The sequence below is a fragment of the Silurus meridionalis genome, chromosome 6 (genome assembly GCF_014805685.1).
Source record: "Silurus meridionalis isolate SWU-2019-XX chromosome 6, ASM1480568v1, whole genome shotgun sequence".
NCBI lineage: Eukaryota > Metazoa > Chordata > Actinopteri > Siluriformes > Siluridae > Silurus > Silurus meridionalis.
The window spans coordinates 18,504,666-18,528,736 of NC_060889.1; the positions used below are offsets into that span (position 1 = coordinate 18,504,666).

Here is a 24,071-nt window from a genome sequence, read left to right on the forward strand (position 1 = left end):
TTCATGCTTCTGTATGTTACTGAGCACTGTACCATATATTCATGTTTGTGTTATGAATGTGAATTCAGGGCTTTTAGACCAGCACTGGGCTGTATGTTGCTACATCCATACATTCAGTGCAGTAAAATGCTTCTCAGCTGAGTGACCGCACATCAAGCGTTCTTGATGCGAAACGCACAACAATGTGACGTGACTGACAGCCTGAAAAGATGTTCCGAGACACATTTATGCAGCTGCATCCCTCACCTTTCCAGAACAGACATAAAAGAAAGAAATGGATTATATTCATGTTTCCGTCTAAAAAAAACGTCTGTGTTTAGAGAGACTGAAAGAGATGGAGAGAGTGTAAGGGAAGGAGACTGCTTTTAGGTGCTGTTTATAGCCTTGTGTTTTTTTGCATGTCTGTCTGTCTGAGTTTTAGGTGTGTGAGCCACCACATTGTCATTAGAACGGATTGAAATGTGTGTCACAAATGGAGAGAAAGACAAGGATTCAGACACATTAACTGAAGAGAGGAAATGACAGAGAGAGAGAGAGAGAGAGAGAGAGAGAGAGAGAGAGAGAGAGAGAGAGAGAGAGAGACTTTGGTAGATTAAAGGACTGAGAGGTAAAGAGGGAGATACAAAAGCTCAGTGTTGTGTGTAGATACAGCTATGCAGTGCATTAAAACTGTCATCATGGAGAATATGCTTTATTTTAATTTATTATTTTTTCCAAAGTCACTGTCACCATGGTTACTGTTGTGTTACTCTATGATTCTTAACTATGGGTTTGGGGAATGCTGCAATGACTCACTCTCATATTCAGACATTTTATTCTGAATCAGTCATTGTTAATCAGGAGCTTCTAAGTAGCCTTTACCCTATTTCACTTTCCATGTTACTCTTTCCATCTGTCACTAGTTTTCTCTCTCTCTCTTTCTCTCTCTCTTGCAATCTTTCTCTCTGTTTAATTATATATATATATATATATATATATATATATATATATATATATAGAGAGAGAGAGAGAGAGAGAGAGAGAGAGAGAGAGAGAGAGAGAGAGAGAGTGTGTGTGCTGTCGTCTAGCCTTCCCTTTATTCACTGCTTCATCACTAAAATACTATTATGACTTAGTATAATATTTTTTTGTTAATAATGATTCAATTAACACTACAACAAAGGGAGCATGTTTATGCATTTTAGTTTTATAGGTTTAGGAACATTGTGCGAATCGAATAATGAGTCTTGTAGAGATGAACACAATCGTACCAGCTATAAATGTTATTTGTTTTTAGCCTGCTTGTTAATGGTAGAGCAATAACCAAAGCACAATAAAGCCACATTAAAATTGTAGTAATATGTTTATTTTTTTACTTATTCCTATTCACTGTAACTGTAGTGTATGTAGGTGTGATTACCACTGACAAGAAATCCAATTCCATTAGCCTTTTCTGTTTATTGATAGCTGGGTGTGTGGGACAGAAGGCTGAAATATTGAAGTTTTTTTTAAGCGCTTGCACAAGGCTGTTTAGAGATGAAAAGTTTCTTTGTTTTAGTGTAGGATTATTAACCAACAAGAATTTCACTTTAAATGATTAGTGCAAGTAAAACGTTTCTGGCCAAGGACACGAGCTAACAAGGAGGAAAGGGGGCAGTTCTGACTGACTGTAAAGTCAATTTCAAATTGACTTAAAAAATCAGTTTTAATGCAAGTTGAAGGGCAGTTGTTAAATTTCAAAATTAAATTATGAGACAACATGACTGTACTGAAGTATTAATATTGCATAGAAACATTAGTATTTGTGAGCTTTTCACGAAATACTTTTAAATCAAGTACAAACAGCACACAATTTTAAAGCAGTGTCCTGACAAATTATGAGGAATTTTCAGAGCTGCAGTGGAATAAACCCGGTGACCTCGGTCTGAGCTGTAGTCAGAATTGATTAATTTTCCTGCAGTGGATATGGCAAAGTTCATGATATTACAACTCCATATTTTAATTTGCATTCATTAAAGTCCGCTCTGATACATTTTGGGTATAACGCAAACTATCTCCGAAGACACCTTCTTTGGTAACGCTTCACAATAACAGTACATGAATGATCATGCTCTAATACCTGTCAGCGCAAGCATGTATTAAGCATAAACTTAACCTTAAATATGACTGTAAAAATAATGACCACTGTGAGTACATGTTGCAATCACATTTAACTGTTTCTTTACATCATTAAATCAGTACAGATACAGATGAAATAATTATACAGTATATAGGAGTCAGTGAAAATATAGCTAGGAGCAGAGAACCAAAACAATTCATTGATCATGTTTATCCTAATTTTGTTTTACTTGCCAGGGGTATTCATTTGTAATATTTCTTTATTTATTAAATGTATTTTTATTTATTTAAGAATAAATACTGCTCTTCGGCTATGGGGATCCTGTGAATCTGTTATTTTAAGATTGTGCATAATGCAATACTTTAAATAATAGTTAACATTCTGTAGATTTGTTTTTTACAGTGACATGGTGGTTGATTTTATGTTAGAGTACACACTACACATTCCATTTTTCCATACACATTTTCCATCACAGACATGCTGAATCCTCAAATCTAATTAGTCAGAAGGTGATGATTGATGTTCTGTAGCAGCATGGCTGACTGCAAGGCAAATCATATGTTTGTTTATGTTAATATGGTGATTCTACAGGATTGGTTTCTAAAGCAATGTTCATTTGTTACTAGTTCATTCGCAGAAAATTATATTGCAGATGTGCCACACAATACTCAGTTGAGCAGAGAATATCGAATACATGTAAATATGCTGCTGGGTTTCTGTATTTTGCAGAGAGATTCAGCATGTATAACAATACAGATAGTAATCTTTGTAGGGGATGTTATTCTAGAAATATTTTCAGCAGTAGGTTGGTAAAGACATCACACCATGATGTTTTATCCATTATATCTTGTTTTATACTGTATCATATCATATGTGTCCTATATTGCCAAAAGTATTGGACATAAGTATGGGGTGTGATCTTTGAGCATTGTATCCCACATCCTAATTTGCTCTTATAACTCCCTCCACTCTTCTGGGAAGATGTTCCACTAGATTTTGGAGTGAGCTTTCGGATATTTGTGTTCATCAGCCACAAGGGTGTTAAGAAAAGCAGGTACTAATGTAGGTGTGGAGGCCTGAGGTGCAGTCAGCGTTCCAACTTATCCCAAAGGTGTTTAGTAGGGATGAGATCAGAGCTCTAGAGTAGGCCACTCAAGATCTTCCTCTCAAAACATGTAAACCAGATCTTTAAGAAGCTCACATTGTGCACAGGGGCATTGCCATGCTGGAGCAGGTTTGGTTTTCCAAGTTCAAGTGAATGCAAAATTTGATAATAGCGCATCTAAACACGTCCTGTACAATTGAGTGCCTCCAGCTTTGTGGTAACAGTTTGGGAAAAAACCACATATAGCAGGAAAGGTCAGGTGACCCAATACTTTTGGCAGTATAGTGTATGTCTTGTTTTGAATACAGTCAAATTTTATTCAGGACATGATGCTAAATAACTATAAATAAATAGATTTTACAAATCTCCTTTTAAACAGATGTTATAAGATCATCAAACTAGATGTCTAGGAGATCAATCACACTCATGATTGCAATCGTCTTTGCATACTTAATTGAATTTGTAAGTGTACTCAATTATTTTTTATTTTAGATGCTTTCACTTTTTTTGGGGGGGAAAGTAAATCATATGTTTCTAAACTCCTGTTTAGAGATTGTAGACTCTGGGAGAATGCAGGAGTCTTTTATTACCCAAACTAGTTTGTTTGTCATTTTAATTATTTTGTTCAGATTGTGTACTAAATGGTATTTGCATATAAAGTACTTTAAAACGATTAATCAATGCCAACATTGTTTACAGGCAATTTTTATGAGTTTTTCAGTACCTACCTTTCTCTTTCTTCCTCTTTTTATTTTATTCTGCATAACATCAGTCGATTTGCCATCACCATAGCAGCCATGTCAGCCTATTACAATCATTGCATGTCATTGCAGTTGTGTCTGATCAAAAAGGCACTGATTACTTGCACATCTTTCGTTCTTTCTCTTTGTGTTTTTTTTCTTTCCTTCTCTATATATCCGCTCTCTCTCATTCATCTCATGCCATCTGTCTTGTCTTTAGCCCCATGCTCCTTTTTCTCTCTCAATCCTCTAGTACCTGCCTGTCTCTGTGTCTAGCTGCTGTACAGTGTGTGATGCTGCTGCTGTCTAAGCCGCTGTCCTCCTTTTAACTTTTTCGCCATCTGCTCTGCTCCTGCTATTCTTCTGCACACCTCACTTCGCCTCCTTTTTCTTAAACAACCCCATGCCCAGATACCCCTGCTCTCCTTTTAACCCCTTCACCCTCTCAAAATGACCATATAAGGGCAACATAGGTTTAAAAAAAAAAACAACTGGGCTGAATGGATTGGATAATGTTTGGAGAAAAGAATAAAGGAGTGCATAATAATATATAGAGTGCATATATAGAGTGCTTTTTTCTTTTCTTTTCTTTTTTTACATTTAGTAAATAAAATGCATTAAGCATTTATATTTATAAATTTTATATATATATATATATATATATATATGTATGTGTGTGTGTGTGGTTCACTGTGATGTGGAATTAGTAAGCAGCGCTGAATTCTAAAGAGAAATTGGATCAGATTACAGTAAATTTTGGCACTGGATTAAACTCAATCCCCTCTGTGCTTCTAAGCTGATTGAGAGAGAAGAAAAGGAGATTAAAAGTCTTTTGTAGCAGAGGAAGTGCTAAGGGCTCCTGGATGTAGACCCAACAGTCTCTTGGCTAAAGGCCTTCTGAGTATGTGACCTGCCTGAATTGCCCTGATATTTATAATTAGTCCACATTCACATATAAACTCCACTACATCAACTCTTTATGCAGATGTATGCAGTTTTTACTCCAGTTATCGCCATGTGTTTTTTCCCATTCTGTCTCAGCATGCTCTTTCATTTTCTCTTTTCACACTCATGCTTAGTATCTCCCTTATCTAAGTACGAAGATGTATTTGGGATCCTGTCCAAAAAGCGGAATTCCTGCTGATTCCTGAATCTTCTTTTCTGTCTTTTCTACTGGCTCCTTGCTGTTTCGCAGATTTTTCCCTCTTGCCTGTGGATCTTCACTTAAAAGGTGCTGCCAGTGCTTGCTGTTGTACTCTGATTTTAGATAAGGGCTGTGCTTTTTTTGAATAATAATTGCATATTGAAATTTCTTAAGAACGTCCAATCCAAGATCACTTGTGTGAGGTATTTCTTTTTTGTGTGTGTTTTTTACATAAATGAAGGTTGCATAGAGTGCTATACAGGGGTATGATTTCCTAAAGGATTTTAAAACCCTGCTGAAGAAATAGTGACATCAGTTTCCTCGCACAGGGTCCTCAAGCTGAAAGGCTTTACTGTGTTACCCTCTCTGCATCGATCATATTTCTAAAGCAGATTAATGAAAGGTTATTGAAGTATAGAGCAAAATTACAGAAAAATGCAAAGGCTTGTTTTTCAAAAAAAATGCTGCCTTTGGTATGATTAAAAAAAACATTTACCATGATAAGAATATTAACAAACAGTAACAGATTGTTTAAAACATGGTAACCTTCCTTAACTTGGAACTGACAGTATCCAGGTTCAAACTACAAATCAACTGAGAATCTTGATTAACCAAACCCACTGATCCATATTGAAAACTTCACTCTTTTTGTGTGTTAATCACCATCTACCCATGACCACAAAATAACCTAGACTATTAAAATATAGAATTGGTCAAATTACTGGCATACTATACAATCATAAAGATCTACAAAAACATTGAAACATTGCTAACTTGCAATAACGTATGTGTGTGAGAGAATATGCATGCAGGTGACATTACGCTAGGACTGCAGAGCAAAAAAAAGCTTTTACAGCAAGTAAAATAGGCTTTTATCAGCTGTTAGACAAAAAATGATGAGCATAGTTATGCAGATTTTCAGAAATAAAACAATGAAATTTTTATTGAAAAGAAATTCATACTGAAAAGCCAACATCTCCCATTTGCCAATGATTGAAATGAAATTTCTCAGTGGCAGTTTTTGCATAAAACATGCTGAGCAGCTATGGCTCTTAATAAATACATTAAAATTATAAGGGTAGTTTTAATAGACATTAATGGACACTGAATTATTTCAGAATTCAGATTTTATGAAAACTTGTGTAAATTGGGAAGTCAAGTGCGACAGGAGATCGTGAATGTGGATTACACCAGATAGTGCTATAGCCGTCCATAACCATGATCCTGAAGAGCAGATTTGGCCGTGCTGTCTGGGTAGGAGGGGCAGCATACTATTTTTCATAAAATTGACTTTTTTAATCTTTCAGTCGTAATTTATTGTCATTTGTGTGATTTTAATCGTTCATCAGCTGGGGCACAACTCATTTTCGGCTTACAACGAGACATAAACAGTCTTTTTTTCAAATTGAATGATTAGTGGTATTTGTCTTATTTTTAATTCATGCATGATTTTCTTTATTTTTCTCTCTTCTTTTATTATGGGTAATAATTTAAACAAATGTTTTTTTCTCATTAATTCATGCAAATGATATGATTTGAAGTGATCACATCGAGGTTCAGATAATATGTAAATGCACACACAATCAGGGTACAAACGACTTACAAATAAGTCGTTTGTATTCAGCTTGACTAATGAAGCTTATTGATACTAGGTTCAGATGAGATGACCATTTCTGTTATATGGTGATGTGATGCAGAGATATTCACACCATAAGATTGATATGTGTGATTTAAACATCCTATTCCACATTTAGACCCTATTTGCTGTTATATTAATCTTTACTCTTTTAAGAAAATGTATTAGATTTTAGAGTGTGATTTGTGCTTATTCAGTCACAAGGGTGTTAGTAAATTTAGGTACTGATGCAGGGTGAGGAGGTCTGGGGTGCAATCAGTGTTCTAATTCATCCCAAATGATGTTCAGTAAGGTTGAGATCAGAGTTCCACTCTTCATGGAGCTGGCTTTGAGCACAGGGGCATTGTAGTGCTGAAACAGGTTTGTGTCTCCTAGTTCAAGGGAAGGGAAAATGTAATGCTACATATAGTTGGAAAATTCAGATATCCCAATACCTTTGTCCATATAGTGTATACAGTATAGTAAACTGTCCTTCAGTGTTGATCCGGTATTAGATTATCACATTCAGCAGTGTTCTATAGGTTTTGAACAGCTATGACATTTGAGTGTTTAAAAAGAATGCCAGTGCCAAAGAGACTTTCTTATCAGTGTGACCGCTGTACTGAGAATGCGCCATCACCCAAATCATATCTGGTTGACAGGGGTCTCTTTCCAACGGACACACAGAATGGAGTGGAGTGCAGCTAATAGTGTACAAATTTACCAATGTACTAATGTATTGTGCACCTAAAACACATCTATTCATATGAAAAGAATACCTGATAAGTAGTGATGTATTATATCATAGCTTTCTGTTGTAGCATACTGTATTTATCTGTATATGTTGTCTGGTCCCCTGGTGGTCTAATGGTTAGGATGCGTTGCTCTCACTGCTGCGGCCCGGGTTCGATCCCCAGTCAGGGAACCAACCCCAGCCACTCTCAGTGCCAGTCCCAAGCCCGGATAAATGGGGAGGGTTGCATTAGGAAGGGCATCCAGCGTAAATACATGTCAAATCAAACATGCGGATGATCCTCTGTGGCGACCCCTAATGGGAGAAGCCGAAAGAAATTTTATATTGTCTGTTTTAATATGCATGATTTTTGCACAATTACATAAGGATATTTATCTACTAAACATCATATGTTCAAAAAGCCAATGTTATTTTAGCTTACAATTACCAATGTCTATTGTTTAGTTACATGATTTACTGTGTTTTCAGGTTGGCTATGAAAATGCCGGCACGGTGGAGTTCCTGGTGGACAAACATGGGAAACATTACTTCATTGAGGTCAACTCTCGTCTCCAGGTGGAGCACACTGTTACTGAGGAAATCACTGAGTGAGTTTTCATTCACATCATTCCAGTTAACATATAAATGGTAGAACAGGAAATTTTATGATTTTCTTTTTTCTAAGTATTACCTAGAAGCCACTGGCACTTTCTCACACTATCTCAATCTCTCTCTTTCTCTCACGCACAGACACACACACACTATTTATTGCTCAGTATCTCTATTGCTTTCATTCAGTAAATCTCTTTCAAAACCTTTGCTTGAAGTGATTTCTTTTTTTTTTCCAATGAAAGACAGAGGACTAGCTGCGGCAAGTGTCTATGCTGTTAGCAGTGACATGCCTTTCTTTAGCTGCATGACTGTTGCTATTTCAGCCTCCTTTACTTTTGTGTGAGAACGAAGAAAAAAGGAGAATACAGGAAATCAAAAGAAAATCGTGTAAAGATAAAAAAGTGAATTGGCCACTCAACAAACTGCACTGTAATGACAAACCAAACACATACACACACAAGCTCACATTATCAAACCAAAGAGTGCAGTGATCGATGGCACTCTCCCATCCAATTTACTTTACACACACACACACGCACGCACGCACGCACGCACGCACGCACGCACGCACGCACACACACACACACACACGCACACATGCACACACACATATACTGTACAGCAGGGCTGGGCAATTAATTTCTATAGGGGGCCACATGAACATTTTTAACTGTGTTGCAGGGCCGAACCAATGATAAATTAATTCTGCAATATTAATTTTCTCCTGTTGTAAAAAGCAGTAAATTATATATTTTAATAAGCTGCTAGTAAGTAAAGTAATAAAGCGAGTGAAGCAAGTAGTAAACAGTTTAAAACAAAAAAAACATCACTGTTTCATTTTATTTTTAACTTGTTAATCTTCACAAATACTAAAAAGGTGTTTTGCACTATGTTAAAGATAAGCAACTGAACAACTTTATACAAAAAGCAATAAGTGCTTTTGATGTTTTCAGTTTAGTTTACTTGTTCAGTGAGAAAAATCCAGTCTGTCTTGGGCTTGAACAAGTGCACTGAAATCTGGCTGAATGTCTGAGGTGGCTATGTGAAGGACAGCTGAGAGGTGATCATCAGTTATAGAGGATCTGTATCTGGATTTGCAAAGTTTTGTAAGAAGCGTTTGTTGAGTTTGCAGCTTGGCTAGCAAAGCCTCCGACTCCTTTGCGTGCTCTTCGTCAGATAAGCTCTTATATTTCTCCTCATGTTTGGTCACGCAGTGACGATACAGATTGTAATCCTTAAACACAGCAACTTGTGTACCACAAACTAAGCACACGGCTTTACCTTTGACTGCAGTAAAGAAATATTTAGCAGTCCATGTCTTGTTGAAAACGCAGCATTCGAAATCAACGTTTCTTTTTTTTAATGTAAACCGACATTTTTTTGGGGGGCCAGGGGTAGCTGGCTAGCATCACCTGTCGCAGACAGACAAAGATATGCGCCACCATATGTAAATAATACGCCATGGTTTTGCATGCACAGCATAAATACTTGTTCATTTGTTTTTACGACTGACATACCGAGAGCCAGACAGGGATGCCCAAAGGGTCGTATGTGGCCCGTAGGCCGTAAAATGCCCAGGTCTGCTGTACAGTGTATACACACACTATGTGCATCTTACTGCCCTTGACTGATGAAGACCTTTCGGCAACAAAATCATTTATACAACTAATTAATGCAATATCTACATCTAACACTAACCTCAACCTTAATATCCAAAATATATCAATTTAGTAACCAAATGATTCTTGATACATACACACACACATGCAGTTTCAGGTTACAAGCATGTTGTTGCAGATGATGACATGATGATAGATGATGGATAAATCAGCTTCCATAACATTCATTATGTTTGTTGATCAGAGATTGTTCACAAGAGACAACAAATTTGGACATAATATTTTTTGATATCTGATAATTATCTGATATCTGATAAGATTTGTATGTACTTCTTAAACATAACATTCTACATTAAATCTAATTTTCTTTTCTTATAATCTCCCCTCTTCTGGAAAGACGTTTTCTCTAAAGTTTGGGTTGTGGTTATGGATATTTGTGCTCATTCAGCCACAAGGTCATTATTGAAGTCAGATACTGATGTAGGGTGAGGAGGCCTGGGGTGCAGTCAGTGTTCCAATTCATCCCAAAGAGGATTGTAGGTCAGAGCTCTGCAAGAGGCCATGCACGATCTTCCACTCTAACACATTAACCATATCTTCATGGAACTGGCTTTGTGCACAAGGACATTTTCATGCTGGAACAAATTTGGGAATCCTAGTTTAAGTAAAGGGAAAAGTGAATGTTAAATCCAATGACATCCCGTACAACTGTGTGCCTCCAACTTTGTGGTAAAACTTTGAACAAAAACCACAAATGGCTGGAAAAGGTCAGGTGTCTCAAAGTTTAGTGTAGTGTATGTAGTTTTATTTATCTGGGGTAAATTTATACTTTTTTCAAACATGCCACTTCATAGGATAAGTGTAATGCTAATTAATTTTTTAATGGATGACAGCTATAGTAAACACTGAAAATGCTTTAGATACTACACTGAGACTATGGACTTTAAATTGTATAAAGCTAAACTGATTTGTAAATCAGTGATTAATATAGAAACCCAATGATTAACTGCGATGCAGCAGTGTAGCCCTGAAAAAGAAACTGGTATTGTAAGAGCTTAGATTTGCTTTCATATCTTAGTGCTGTTTGGAAGCAGTGTTTTTAATAGCCATTGTCAGGGTGCAATTTAACCTTTTAATTTAATCTAAAATGAATTTGCATATAATATAGAATCTCCCAGTCTGTCCAATGTCTACACCAAAATATTTTGATCTGTACAAATATAACTTCAGCCAACAGACTGGTTGGCAGAAATAGATAGGATGTGAATGGAACATTTCCTTTCTCTGTCCTGTTACTCTGCCAACTGGCATAATATTGGAAATAACCATACTATATATGCACTCTATATTGTGATGTGGTGCTGATCTTAACTGTAAAGGTCCTGGAGAATCTCAGCAACAATAGAGATGCAATGTAGCAGGAGGTAAAAATGCTTGTGGCTGTCGCTGCCGTTTGTTCTCATGTATGCTAATGAGGCCTAACTGAAAGCATGACTTGAAAGTGAAGCACTATAGAGAGTATATGTTCCATTTCTCTTTATTTTCTGTCTTGTTCTCTCTCTGACTCTTGCACTCTCTCTCTCTCTCTCTCTCTCTCTCTCTCTCTCTCTCTCTCTCTCTCTCTCTCTTTCCTCTCCCTATGCTGTTATATTTTAACTGGCTGCAATAGAGAAAATGTAATACTCATCTAAACATTCTTTTCTTAGTTTATTTCACCAACTTTCATTTATATTTCTATATACTTCTATATTCTTTAATATACTGGCAACTAACACTACTAACACTAACCCCCTGCCCTGATATTTTTTGCTTGTATTGCCTTAGTAATCTTTTTTTTTGCTCTCTCTCTCTCACACACACACACACACACACACACACACACACACACACACACACACACACACACACACACACAGTACATGTGAGTGTGTGGATGTGTGTAGTCAGTAAGTTTCCTGTGATAGGATGGTGTATAATTGCCGGTGGTTATTGGTAGCTTCTTTCAATCTGAGTATTCAGCTCTCCTTTCTTCCCGCAGTGGTAATAGCACATCTAATAAAAGTAGCATTATTGTGAAGAACTACACCACTCACACTATGCTTGGGGACTGGTTTCAAATATTTTCTCCACCTATTTGCATAAATTCCTAATACCTGTACATAATTTCTGTTAAAAAAAAAAAAAAATATATATATATATATATATATATATATATATATATATATATATATATATATATATATATATATATATATATTATTTATTTATTTATTTATTTATTTATTTTTGGTGGTTTATCCATAAACATCTCCATTTGTGTTTTGGATTCACAGTGCTTTAAATGGCTCTAATTTGCATTGATTGAAATGGAAATGAGATCAGTAATAGACACATTGTTGCTGTCATTAGAGCATGAATGGGCTCTGATGGGGTGTCAATAGGAGATGTGGTACACACTAAAGCAGATTAAGTGTTCACTTATCCAAGCACTACGTCTCTGTTGTGGCACTGTCATGCCATGAGCTCTTTAAAGATAAAAGCCTGATTTGACATGTGATATGTGTGTGTTGGACTTTTTAGTGCCATAGTCCCTTTTGTTTGTACAATGCTTTATTGCTTATATGTCCATTAGTTAATTATTTCGCTCATTTCTTTCTTCAGGCGTATGTGTTTGGCTCAGAAAAAGGCTAATTTACCACACACAGTGACACTAATACGCATATTGATCACTGTTGTGCTGTTGTTCACAACCTCAACCTCATCTCTGTTATCCCTCTGGCACTCCCCCCTGCCTTCATTTAGCTTTGCTCCCCATCATTACTCTGGTATTTCCTATGTCCCTGGCTTCCCATTGCTTTTCCATTGCGCCTATTTTCTTTCTGTGTTGCTATCCATCCAGTGTCATCTTGCTCCCTCTCTGCCCTTGTCTTGATGCTGTTTTGTCAGTTTGTTTTATTGAGTGTCTGACCTCCTACCGGCATTTCATCTCGTCCTTCTTTTTCTCTTTACTCATGCCTATGTGTCTGGCACAGTTTTTTGACAGTCATGCTTCTGCCAAATATGACTTTCAAAAATGCAAAACAATTTCTGCTCACAATTTCTGCTCAGAGAGACAAAAAAACTTGCATCTTTACATTAAACTTTTTTCTCCAACTGATTATAACATCATTTCCTGACAGTGAAGTTGCTCACAAATTAGGAAAAAAAGCTTTACTGATTCTAAAATCCATTTTAACAAGCATTTGTTATTATCATTCAAATTGCTCCTAAACCATTTAATGCCCTGGGAGGTGTCTTGTCACATCGCGGCCTGTCGGGTCTCATTGGTGCCGCTACATAGGGAATGAAAATTAATATTTCCAGAAGTCACCTTTTTGCCTCGAATGTACAGTGAATGCTGTTTCCCCAAGCCACATCTTAACCTTTTCTGCCGCATGACTGATTTGAGAGGGAAAAAAGTAGCAAACAAAACTACGCAAGGGCAGTTTCTACCTGGGGCACAACTCACGTTAACACAAAAAAAGTGCCAGACAGAGCCAGGAGCTGGCAGCACAATAGCTGTTAGCTTTATAGCCACTGGGCATAAGAGACAGGATTTCATTAAATGTAATCGTTCCTAATGGAGCCCAGCTTGTGCCTTGGCTTTGTCGATGTGCTGATGCTGCTCAATTTCCTTTCATTATAAACAACATCAGAGTGTATGTTGACATGATTCTTCTTTCATATGTAGTATCTTAAGCCTACACTAATCTGTGCGCCATGTTTAATGACTCAAGCTGACGTTTTTTTAATACAGCCATTTTGTAATGGCCTTTACCACACAGGGTAAAGACTGATCAAGCTGTCTGAGGAATTTCTCAGCACAGAGCTCATTACTCAGATCCCTGCAGTCAGACTGGAGAGGGATTAAACTCCATCCTGGGTCTCTTTGAATCTTGTAAAATGATATGGTTGACTTGCTGGTCTGTGACTGGATGTGTGTTATATCAGTATCGTAATCGGTCTGTGTAGAATGGAGTGTAGAATGCTGTTTAGTTACGTTTTCTACACCCACCAACATCCACTTTGCTTTGGAAATCTTAAGCAAGTTATATTTGGAATCTTTCTTGTAGAATTTCATCTGTAACCTCCAAGGGTTAACCCACAGCAACATTTTAGTCCTTTTTGGTGTTAAAAGCCTTCATGCATTTAGATGCACATGGTGTCTCGCATCAAAGTCTGTGCTAAAGTTTTTAAAATCAACCGCCTCAAAAGGTACTGATGCGTCATAGAATAAACAGTCATCCAGGCGTCATTTGCTTTCCTGGTTATGTATTAACTTCTCCCCACTTATGAGATCTCACACTAATTTCATGGAATTTTACAAGGCAGCTACCTGCTGTGCCACTATGATGCCTTACAGCTTCAGGGTCCTTGTGTCAATTCTGAGCATCCTTTTCAGAGCCGTGTCTACATGGGTTTCTTTTTCTTTGGATTTTCTCCCTAATTTAGTCTTGGCCAGCTCTCCCCGATCATATGACAGCTGCCAACCTGGGATGAAGAAAGCTATCACTTGTCTCCTCAGAGTCTCAAGTTAGCTAACGGCACATTTTTTTAGGCTTTCGCTGCCGCTCATGTGGCATCACAGGGTGGCATAACACAAAAAGTGAAAAGTGCTACCTTTCCCATTCTGTATGGCTGATTAGCTTGCGTTGCTGGGATTGACAGCGAGGAGAAGGTATGCCAACCTCCCACCAAAACAGCATGACTGATTTTACACTCTTGGATGAGATGATGACTGCTTTCTTTGCACCACATGGTGGCTACTATATGTCTGTAAAGGTTTCCTCCAGGTACTCTGGTTACTTTCAACCTACAAAAATACATACCATTTAGTGGGCAATCTGCAATAAATTGCTTTTACTTTTAAAAAAGTGTGTAAATGTGAATAGTTGCACATGTAGTCCAAAGACTGAGTAGCATCTCGTCTGGTGCATAGCCCAGAATTCTTGGGATAGGCTTTTGATCCAAGGTCCAAGATTATGCACTTACAAAATGTATTAATGAATGTAATAGATATGCGTCGGTTTCTGTAGGATTTTGCCATTCGTTTACTAATTAACCAATCAATCATTAAGTCAATCATCCTGGAAAAAAAATATACATGTACAGTAAAAGGGGTTTAGTTAAGCGGGAGAGAGGCTTTGCCTTTCACTTGAGGGTATTGTGCCTTCACACCAGAAGTTCTTCTGTGCTCTTGTTTCTGTTTGTAGTGTACTCCTCTGATGGCTTTAGAATACAAACATGTACGCACACACACACACACACACACACACACACACACACACACACACACACACACACACAGAAACAAACACCTAATCCCCATGGCCTCATCTTTGTCCTTATTTGAACTGAAATATTTTGTGTAGACAGAAGGCAACAAACAAGGAAGTAAACACCCCCACCCTCCAGAAATAAAAAGTTTTTTAACCAGATAAACCATCAGCTCGACAGAAATAACAACCACTCCGATCTCTGTGTTATTTCTCTCACTCTCTTTCTCATAGACACACATACATATAATTCAAGATCTACTTTGAGCTAACCAGCACCTAGAAGTTCAATGAAGCTTGAATTAGAAGCTCTGTAAAACAAACCATGTTGTTAAAGCAAGTCTAAAGCTTGGATTTTTGGTAGGATAGGACACTTCAGTTTGTCCTTTTTTTGCACACTCCCTACCAAGTGCACACAGTGAAGAACCTTCAGGCTGACGTACAAATTTGCAATGAATATTTATAAGGATGCAGATCAACACTGTTTGACAGTAAAAAAGCTGTCAGTCATATAGATGTAAGGTTGGCTCTAGGCTGTGTTGCCGTGATGATTGTGGGTGGAGAGTTTCTAGGTCCATTAATATCTAATTGAAAATGGCAGTGCTTTACCACAATTGTATGTTATTTATGTTGGGCTTGTTATAAATTTAAAGTTTGTGTGGGTGAGTCAATGTGTATGTGTGTGTGAACTTTCTATACACTTGAGGGTTATACATACTGCAGGGAACATTTTTCCCCATGTTTATCACATTTATTAAAGGTATTGTGTGCAGTGTTGGCAATCTCGCTAATGTTCATGAATTTTCCTTCCTATGCCCTCCATCCACACCTTCCTTTTTTAGATTACATTTGAGGATGTTTGTAGAATTTGGCAGATGTATAACTAGTTTAATTGTATCAAAGAGCATGCACTTGCTTCAGTGATATCACTTACACTTTTTTTTTTTACACTCAGTCAAGTCATTATAAATGATATTATTAAATATAAAATATTTATATGTGGTTGGGTCACCACTTAAAAGAAGTAGGGCATGGGCAGGTTGTTACAGCTATCATAGTTATAGAGAGATTTCTAAATTGAGTATGCAGATCCTTACCAGTCTAAAGCTGAGGGGAAGAGGGTTGCTTCAATTAGAATAATAAAAAAAAAGACTTTTTTTGAATGTATTAAAAAGAAGTATTGTATGTCCAGTTTCTCGAAGAAGTTGCTCCTACTCACGCCACAGTGCTCCTGAAGGACTACAGTACCTACATTGGGAATGATAGAACAACATGATAGAGATATAGAAGCACATTTGGGAGAAATTGTCACAGAGCAAACCCCAGCTTATTAGACTTCTGGGCATGGAGTGGATTGTTCCCTTTGTTCAATTACAAAGTTGAACATAAGTGTACTTGGTACCAGAGCACCTTGAGGCAAAGGTCAATGATTAATTTTGTGATTGTATCATAAGACTTGAGGCTGTATGTTCATGACACTAGAGTAAAAGTAAAGCTGTCAGCCAATCCCCATTTGGTGTTGAGTTAGACTCATCACACAAGGTATCACTCAATTTTATCTACTGAATGAGGACTACACCGAGTCTGAACGGACCATGTTCAATCATAAAAGAAGTTGCAAGAAGGTTGTGGCCAAAAGACTGTCAGTGCCTTTTAAGGCAGTGATGCTAGGAAGATGCTGGTGAGAGCCATTAAAGGAGCTTTCTACCGAAATTAATCAAAATTTACAGAGGAGTCAGAAAGGCTTCAGTAAAAGCAATATCTCAGGAATGGGAGGAATTTGGAGAGGCCAATAAAAAATATAGCATATTAAATTAATGTCATTCTTTTATGGCACATAGAGTGTGTCATTGAAACACTTTCTTACTCTATGTGGTGGTACAAGGGGCTAATTTGATGGAGGTTATTTTTCAAGTTGAATGGAGATTTTGTAATGGCCAGCTATATGCTTATTAACAAATTTAAAATATTTGGTGACATTTTTTTCTATTGAATAAAATATTACCTTTTTTAATAAATACCCAGTAACAAAACTAATTTCCTTATCGTGTTTTATTATGTTTACTGAATAATATGTTTTAGTAATGAATTAATTTGTGATGAATAAGTATGGTGCAACCTAGGACTGAATTTTAGCTAGTGACCTAAATTATTTATTTATCTATATATTTTTGTGGGAATGTATTTATCAACCAACTAAGCATAAGTATTATGTTTATAGTATTATAAGCTAAGTATTTAAACTTCGACATTTTCATTTCCTTTGAATTGCTCAGGCATCCCCTGTGGTAAAACCAAACCCTATGCCATTGCCTCTTTAAGGTATTATAAATTTGCAAATCTTACATATATTTTGTTCCCTTTTACAAGTACAGAGCCAATGAAATGCAGTTAGCCAGAAGTGCAATGTGCAATGTATATAAATAAACAAATCTAATCAATTTCAAATGTATGTACAATAACATATTATAGGAGTGCAAAGTATGATGTACAAGGGCAAAGACCAGCTCAGTCAATATATATTACAAATAATGCAGTACAAGGTGCAAATGTGAAGCTAAACACAAATGGGCATTATTCTAAATAAGGTTTATGTTTATGTAATGACCAGTGACCATAACAGTGGAAAAAGGAAACATAAGGTAGAACAGAAAGAAGCATAGTAGGAAACAATGTAAGTGTACAGTATGGAGACGTTAATGTACAGTGCAGTCTTTTGAGTAGTGTTAAGTTGACCGAGTTGGATGTAGAGATCATTAGTAGTGTTAAGTTGACCGAGTTGGATGTAGAGATCATTGTTTATTTATAGAGTTCAATAGGCTGATAGCTAAAATGAAAGAAATTGTTCTTGAATCTGCTGGTGTGACAGTGAATTCTCCTATAACGTTTCCCAGATGGAAGAGGAAAAAACAGACCCTTCATAGGCAGCGTTTCTGGTATATGTCTTTGATCGAGGGTAGCTGAACACCAGTGATGTGTTTTTGCCACCTGTTGGAGGGCGTTCTGGTCTGAGACCATACCACACTTACCAATCTTGTTGGGGGGAAAAGCTCAAAGTAAAAAATTTGTTTAAATTCTCGAGTGTCATTTGCTTGCTTGGCTCATTTCTGGTTTTTTTTTTTTGCTCTGCCTATTCACCCCCGGCTAAACGGCCAATCCGAGAAACACTCTCTCATCCATGCCCTCAAGTGCTATTTCACCATGTTTAATCGGCTCTGACAGGTGATGATAGGATCCAAATAGTGCCAACGTCCACAGAACTGCAGGCCAAGGACATGGATGGACACTTTTTGACCTTAGCATTATAAGATTCTTTCAGGGTGAATTGCACATTGGACCTTATAACACTATGTCATGACTTGAAGGCAGTTGGGTCGGTGTGTCAGGGCCATAATCGGATATTGAAGAGAAAAGCCTCATAAGACTGCAGCTGAATTAAATGTCACCCACATGCATATATTCTTAACTTCCCCTCTCTGGTTTTCTCTTTCTCACCTGTTTCTCTCTATTTTACCTTCTCTATCTCACTGCCCCATTTATTGCTTTGATGTTGTATTTATTACTTCAGATTTTCCTCTTTTATCTGCACATATTTCATTTTTATCATATTATCTCCCCCTTCAGTTTATTCCCTGAGTCATAAGAAGTGTGTGTGTGTGTGTGTGTGTGTGTTTGTATGTGTGTGTGTGTGTGTGTGTGTGTGTGTGTGTGTGTGTCCCTTCATTTAAAATAAGAGCTGTCAAAGACAATAATCAGGGCTGTTGATAAGAGCATGCAGCATTCTTTAGTTTGTAAATGTGGATATGAGATTTTGAATTGGTGAGAGTAAAGATTTAAGACATTTTTTAAGACAAATTTTTCCATCTCATGCTGTTTATAGCACATTTTTCTTTTTTTTTCAAGGGACACTTTAATAATCTGCAGAGTATTTTACTCATCACTTCAGATCATGTCTTCATCTTCGTCGACTTTGTTTGGATGTCTGTATTATTTTGTAAAAGTTCTCCAGACATCAAACAGACACATAATATAGAGTATACAGTACAGACACATAGAGTTTGTAGGAGCCTTTTATTTAAATGTTTGGCCCTATTCATTTAATTTTATGGTGATATTTTTGTGAGACATGGTAAAGGTAAAGGTTCAGGTGTAGCTAACTATACAAGTGGCACACTGTCTTTAAACCTTATCCTTTGTTTGTGTGCTTTATTTAGTTTATTTTTATTTGTGGAAAACTGATTTTTCAAACACAGGACGTATCAAACCTCATAGCAGACCCAAGAAATGACTACAAGGAAATTTGCTTCAGGATAGTTAAGGATAGCATGTGGATTTAAATTGACATCATAAGGCCCAACTGAAAAGCAATAAAAGCAATAAAATGTGGAGTTCACAGACTTTCTGTGTTGCAGATGTCCAGGTACTAATTCTTTAATACTAGTTCTAAAATGAAGACGATATAATAGCCTTGTACCAGCCTCTGGGATACATGAGAGTTATACAGTCATTTGTAGGCAGAATGCTCTTATCTAGTCGTGGAGGATTGGTGTAGCTGATGATTAAACTTAAAATCACTTATTTAATGTAAAAAATGGAGAGATAAAGAAAGCATATTACAGGCTGAAACTAGTTGCACATCTTTTTATATACAGTATAATAATAACATTGACAATAAGATTCATATCTCATATCATGTCCTATCCATTGAGGCTACATCCACATTAACTGGCATAAATCTGAAAACGCACATTTGGCTTTTTGTCCACATTGAGAAAAGTACAAATAGAGCATTTGGAAATGGTAGATGTTGTGCCTGCTATCCAGTTTGATAGAGTTGTTAAACATTAATGTCACTTTAGATTGCATTTTTTTTTTGGGAGACGGATGATCCGCTGTGGCGACCCCTAACGGGAGCAACCGAAAGAAGAAGATGATTACATTTTTTAAAAAAGGATAGAATGTTTGCAAGCAATTCCATCAATTTAAAGAGTCATATTGAATGCATGCTTAGTATTTGGCTGTAAGGCTGTAAGGCGTTTGGAAAACATTTGGAAACGGCATTAAGGTGCGAGCATTTTAACCTGAAAATGTAGTTTTCTTTTGTATACACAGAGTTACGAACCAAATCAGTAAACATTACTTTTAAATCAACAATATCATTTTTGTACATTAAATCTTTAATTAAATGATGTAGTGTTTATGAATGCTTCCCCAATGGAAGGCTTAACAACATTGAACACACTAACATAAAATTAAAATGCATTTGAACAAGTATTCAAGATTGTTAATATCACTTAACAATAAGAATAGGTAACTGTTAAACCAAAGGTTCTGTACAAGCCTAAATTCATAAAAATCTTTGCTAAACATTTGACTCCAGTTCAAAACATTTTATCTAATTTCAACCAAAATTGATATGGTGTTTATAGTGAATAAAATACAGTATGTTAGTGGCATAAATATGTAAAGCATATTTATAAACTTTAAAAAGCTGAGTAATACATATATTATGTTTTATAGAATATATTAAAATATTGTTATTTTGAATACAATTACACTTTCCAGTTTATAATCCAGCTCAGACAGTGTAGTATTGATGTAAAATGGTACCAGAAGTTTGTATTTAAAAAGAGGCCAGCTGAGTTCTGGAGGATTTAGGGCCTTCAGAGGAAGATAAAACTAATTTCCACTGAGACATCTGTGGCGGAAATGAAAGTAGCTAGAAATGAACACATGGATCAGAGATCAGCTGGATCTCAATGTGTGGCAGTGCTTTGGTGCAGAGAGAACAAGGTTGTTATAATTATTATTACTACATATTATTATTATTATTATTATTAGTAGTAGTAGTAGTAGTAGTAGTAGTAGTGGTAGTAGTTTTAGTGGTAGTAGTAATAAAAGTATGTAGTAATGGAGTTCCTCCCTAAAGTAGTACCACAAAGTTGGATGCTTGTAGAGGATGGTTTTTGGATGAGGTAGCATTAGATTTGTCCTTCACTTGAACAAACCTGTTCCATTATGTCCCAGAATGACAATGTGCAAAAATATAATAATTTGCTTCATGAAAATATGGTTTACATGGTTTGAAGTACAAGATATTTAGTGGCCTGCTATAGATCTTTGACCTCAACTCTACTGAACAACTTCGGGATGAATTGGAATGCTGACTGTACCCTGTACTTGACTTTACCAAAGCCCTTGTGACTATATGAGCACAAATCTACACGAGCACACTCCGGAATCTAGTGCAACATAATCTCAGAAGATTGGAGGTTATTATAATAGCAAATGGGGAACTAAAGGTGGAAGAATATGTCCAAAAAGCAGATATGGATCTTATGGTCAGGTGTCCACAATCTGTTGTCTGTATAGTGTATGTATATGTAATGAAGAGACTGTTCAGTGTTTAATGAGATAATTACAAATAGTCACAATATATAGTTGTATTTCAGTGCTTATCATCTGACAGCATGAAAAACAATAAATGTCTTCAGGTCATGTTTAGTCTGAGGCAGATGCTTATATTTAAATGCAGTGGGCTGGATGCTAGAGAAATCTAATATCCTCGAAAGCCTGCAATAGTCAAATGATTTACATACTCTGAATGTCATATGCCAAAATATCCCTAACCCATCTCTAAATACAAATAACTGTCCCCATGGAAATATTTCATGTTTGTATAGTTTAGTGTAAATTTTATATAGTTCAAACATTTTCTTTTATTTCGCAATCTTAATGATATCTCTACCGGCACACCCACCAAATGTATTCCAACTATTAAACAACATTGCACATCATGTGGCATGAAATCAGGAAGTCAGAGACAGATGGCTTAGGCTATAGAAAAGCAGAATCAGCTTTTTTTTTTTGATCATATGTAGTTCTGAGCTCTGTGTTCCCCATCAGCATGTGATATGGTTAAGCATAGCACAAAGACCACTTTGATAAAACGTGGTATGAATGCAATCATCAATGTAGCTTAGTTCGTTATGAAGAAGAAAATGGTTTGAACTCTTTTGCCTTAGCATATTATCAGCAGAAAATGCATTGACTTGAATAAAACTAGGGAAATATGCTTTGGCACACTTTCTTTTTCTGGTAAGGACATACACTGCTGAATTCAAAATTAGCTGAAGTTTCATTAAAGAGGCAGCATGGCAGCCAGGCAGCAACACCTTACTATAGTGCAATCTAGACTATCTATGAAAGCATGCATTAGTCATTAGTTTCTCAGCCTCAGGTATATAAATACATACTGTGTGTGTGTGTGTGTGTGTGTGTGTGTGTGTGTGTGTGTGTGTATATATACCTGAAGCCCATTTGTGTTTGTGTGTTTGTGTGTGTGTGTGTGTGTGTGTGTGTGTGTGTGTGTGTGTGTGTGTGTGTGTGGTATCTGTTTCTCAGATGCTAATTACAAATATTATGTACATAGGACTCAAATAATAATTTACCATTAAGGGTTTCTTTGGGTTATTAGAGTAGTGCCAGGACCAACAACTCAGTCTTTTTTTGGCTAGCAAAAATCAGTATCTCTTTTTTTCATTTATTTATTTATTTATTTTATTTATGTAAACTTTTTTTTATATACAGTCTGTTTGCATTCCTGTGCTGGTAAATTAGGCTGAACTGACAAATATAATTGCATGTCATCAGCATACAAGTGAAAGCCAACATTATGTTTGCCAGTTGCACGTCCAAGAGCCGGGATATAAAGCGAGAATAATAGATGCCTTAAACATAACTTTGTAGAACGTTGTGTTATATTTTGGGCTTTGGAAGTATCCCTATTTACACTGACAAACTGGTATCAATCTGTCAAATGAGATCTGAATCAGGCAATTTAACCCATTGGATTTTCATGCTTGTCTATTAAAATATTATAGTCAGTAATGAAAAATGGTGCCAGGAATAAAACCAAAATGAATCCACAATCTGAGTCAAGCGGGAGGTAGCTGATTACTTTAGCCAGCACTATGTCTCTAATATTATCTTTTTGGAAACAAGATTGCAAAAAAAGAGAAATGCTGCTAGGGCTACAACTTTTTCTGTAATCCTGCATACAAAGGGCATTGTGGAGAGTGGATAATAATTGGAGAGATCACTGATGTAAAGAAGTGGTTTATTAAAAAGTGGTCTAACAGGACATGCTCCAGGCTGAGTGAGGAATTTTTTTAAACGCTTCAAATCCACTGACTATAATATGACCCAAATGGTTGACAGGATTGAGGTGTAGAGCTTGTTAGATCTAAAAGAACTCAAGTCAGGTTATGTCACTTCATTGGTTCTTATCATTAGAAGATGGAGGTGTACATAATGGATTTCTTGCAGGCTGCCTTTTTAACATTATTTTTTTTTTGCCATTGTGGTCTCTCTTTTATTAGTTTTCAAATCAGGTTTTGGTGGAATACATTTTAATGTGAGAATAGTCAGCGATGATAGCTAGCTTTTGTAACAGATTTCATTCATTCATTCATTCATTCATTCATTCATTCATTCATTCTCAGCAATTGTCTTGGTAACACAGGAATACACTATGAAGAGAAGGGCAGTCCATTGCAGAGCAACACTTACACTTTAACAAAATGTATCAGTTTATTGACTACATGTTTTTGGGAAATAAAATCTGGAGCTCTAAGGCTGCACCGTTACCCACTGTACCACTATTTAACTCACAGTGGGTACTGAAATGACAAAAATATTTACCCAAAAGGTAGTTCTTTAAACTCTACTTCACCAGTTTTAAAATATATATCCTCAGGAAAGAGTTCTTATATTAAAACGGAACCACATTAGGAACCACAGTACTACCACTGTAATAGGAATAATTAGATAAACACAGCACATACACTATTTATGAATTTGGTTCTAGTCCGAGAGATTGTATTAGAGACTCAAATCAGAATTATTTGAACCCCCTAAACAAAGGATTACACTGATTGCTAGGCTTTTCTGACAGGTCCCTAGCTAGTGGCAGTCACAGTAAAAGCAGTACTAAATTGTCTTTAATGCAATCTGATGCTGATACCATCTGATGAAGTAGATAAATATAACATTATCATCTCTTGCATATTGCATTGTGTGTATGTGTGT

General features: G+C 36.5%; 1 protein-coding gene across 1 annotated transcript in view; it reads left to right on the forward strand.

Annotated features, from left to right (window-relative positions):
• pcxb (pyruvate carboxylase b) overlaps positions 1–24,071 on the forward strand; it is a 193,881-nt gene that overhangs the window by 29,983 nt on the left and 139,827 nt on the right. Inside the window, exon 8 of the mRNA XM_046850993.1 lies at positions 7,925–8,043. Within this exon, the coding sequence (XP_046706949.1) occupies positions 7,925–8,043 (119 nt within the window). The remainder of the gene's footprint in view (positions 1–7,924; positions 8,044–24,071) is intronic.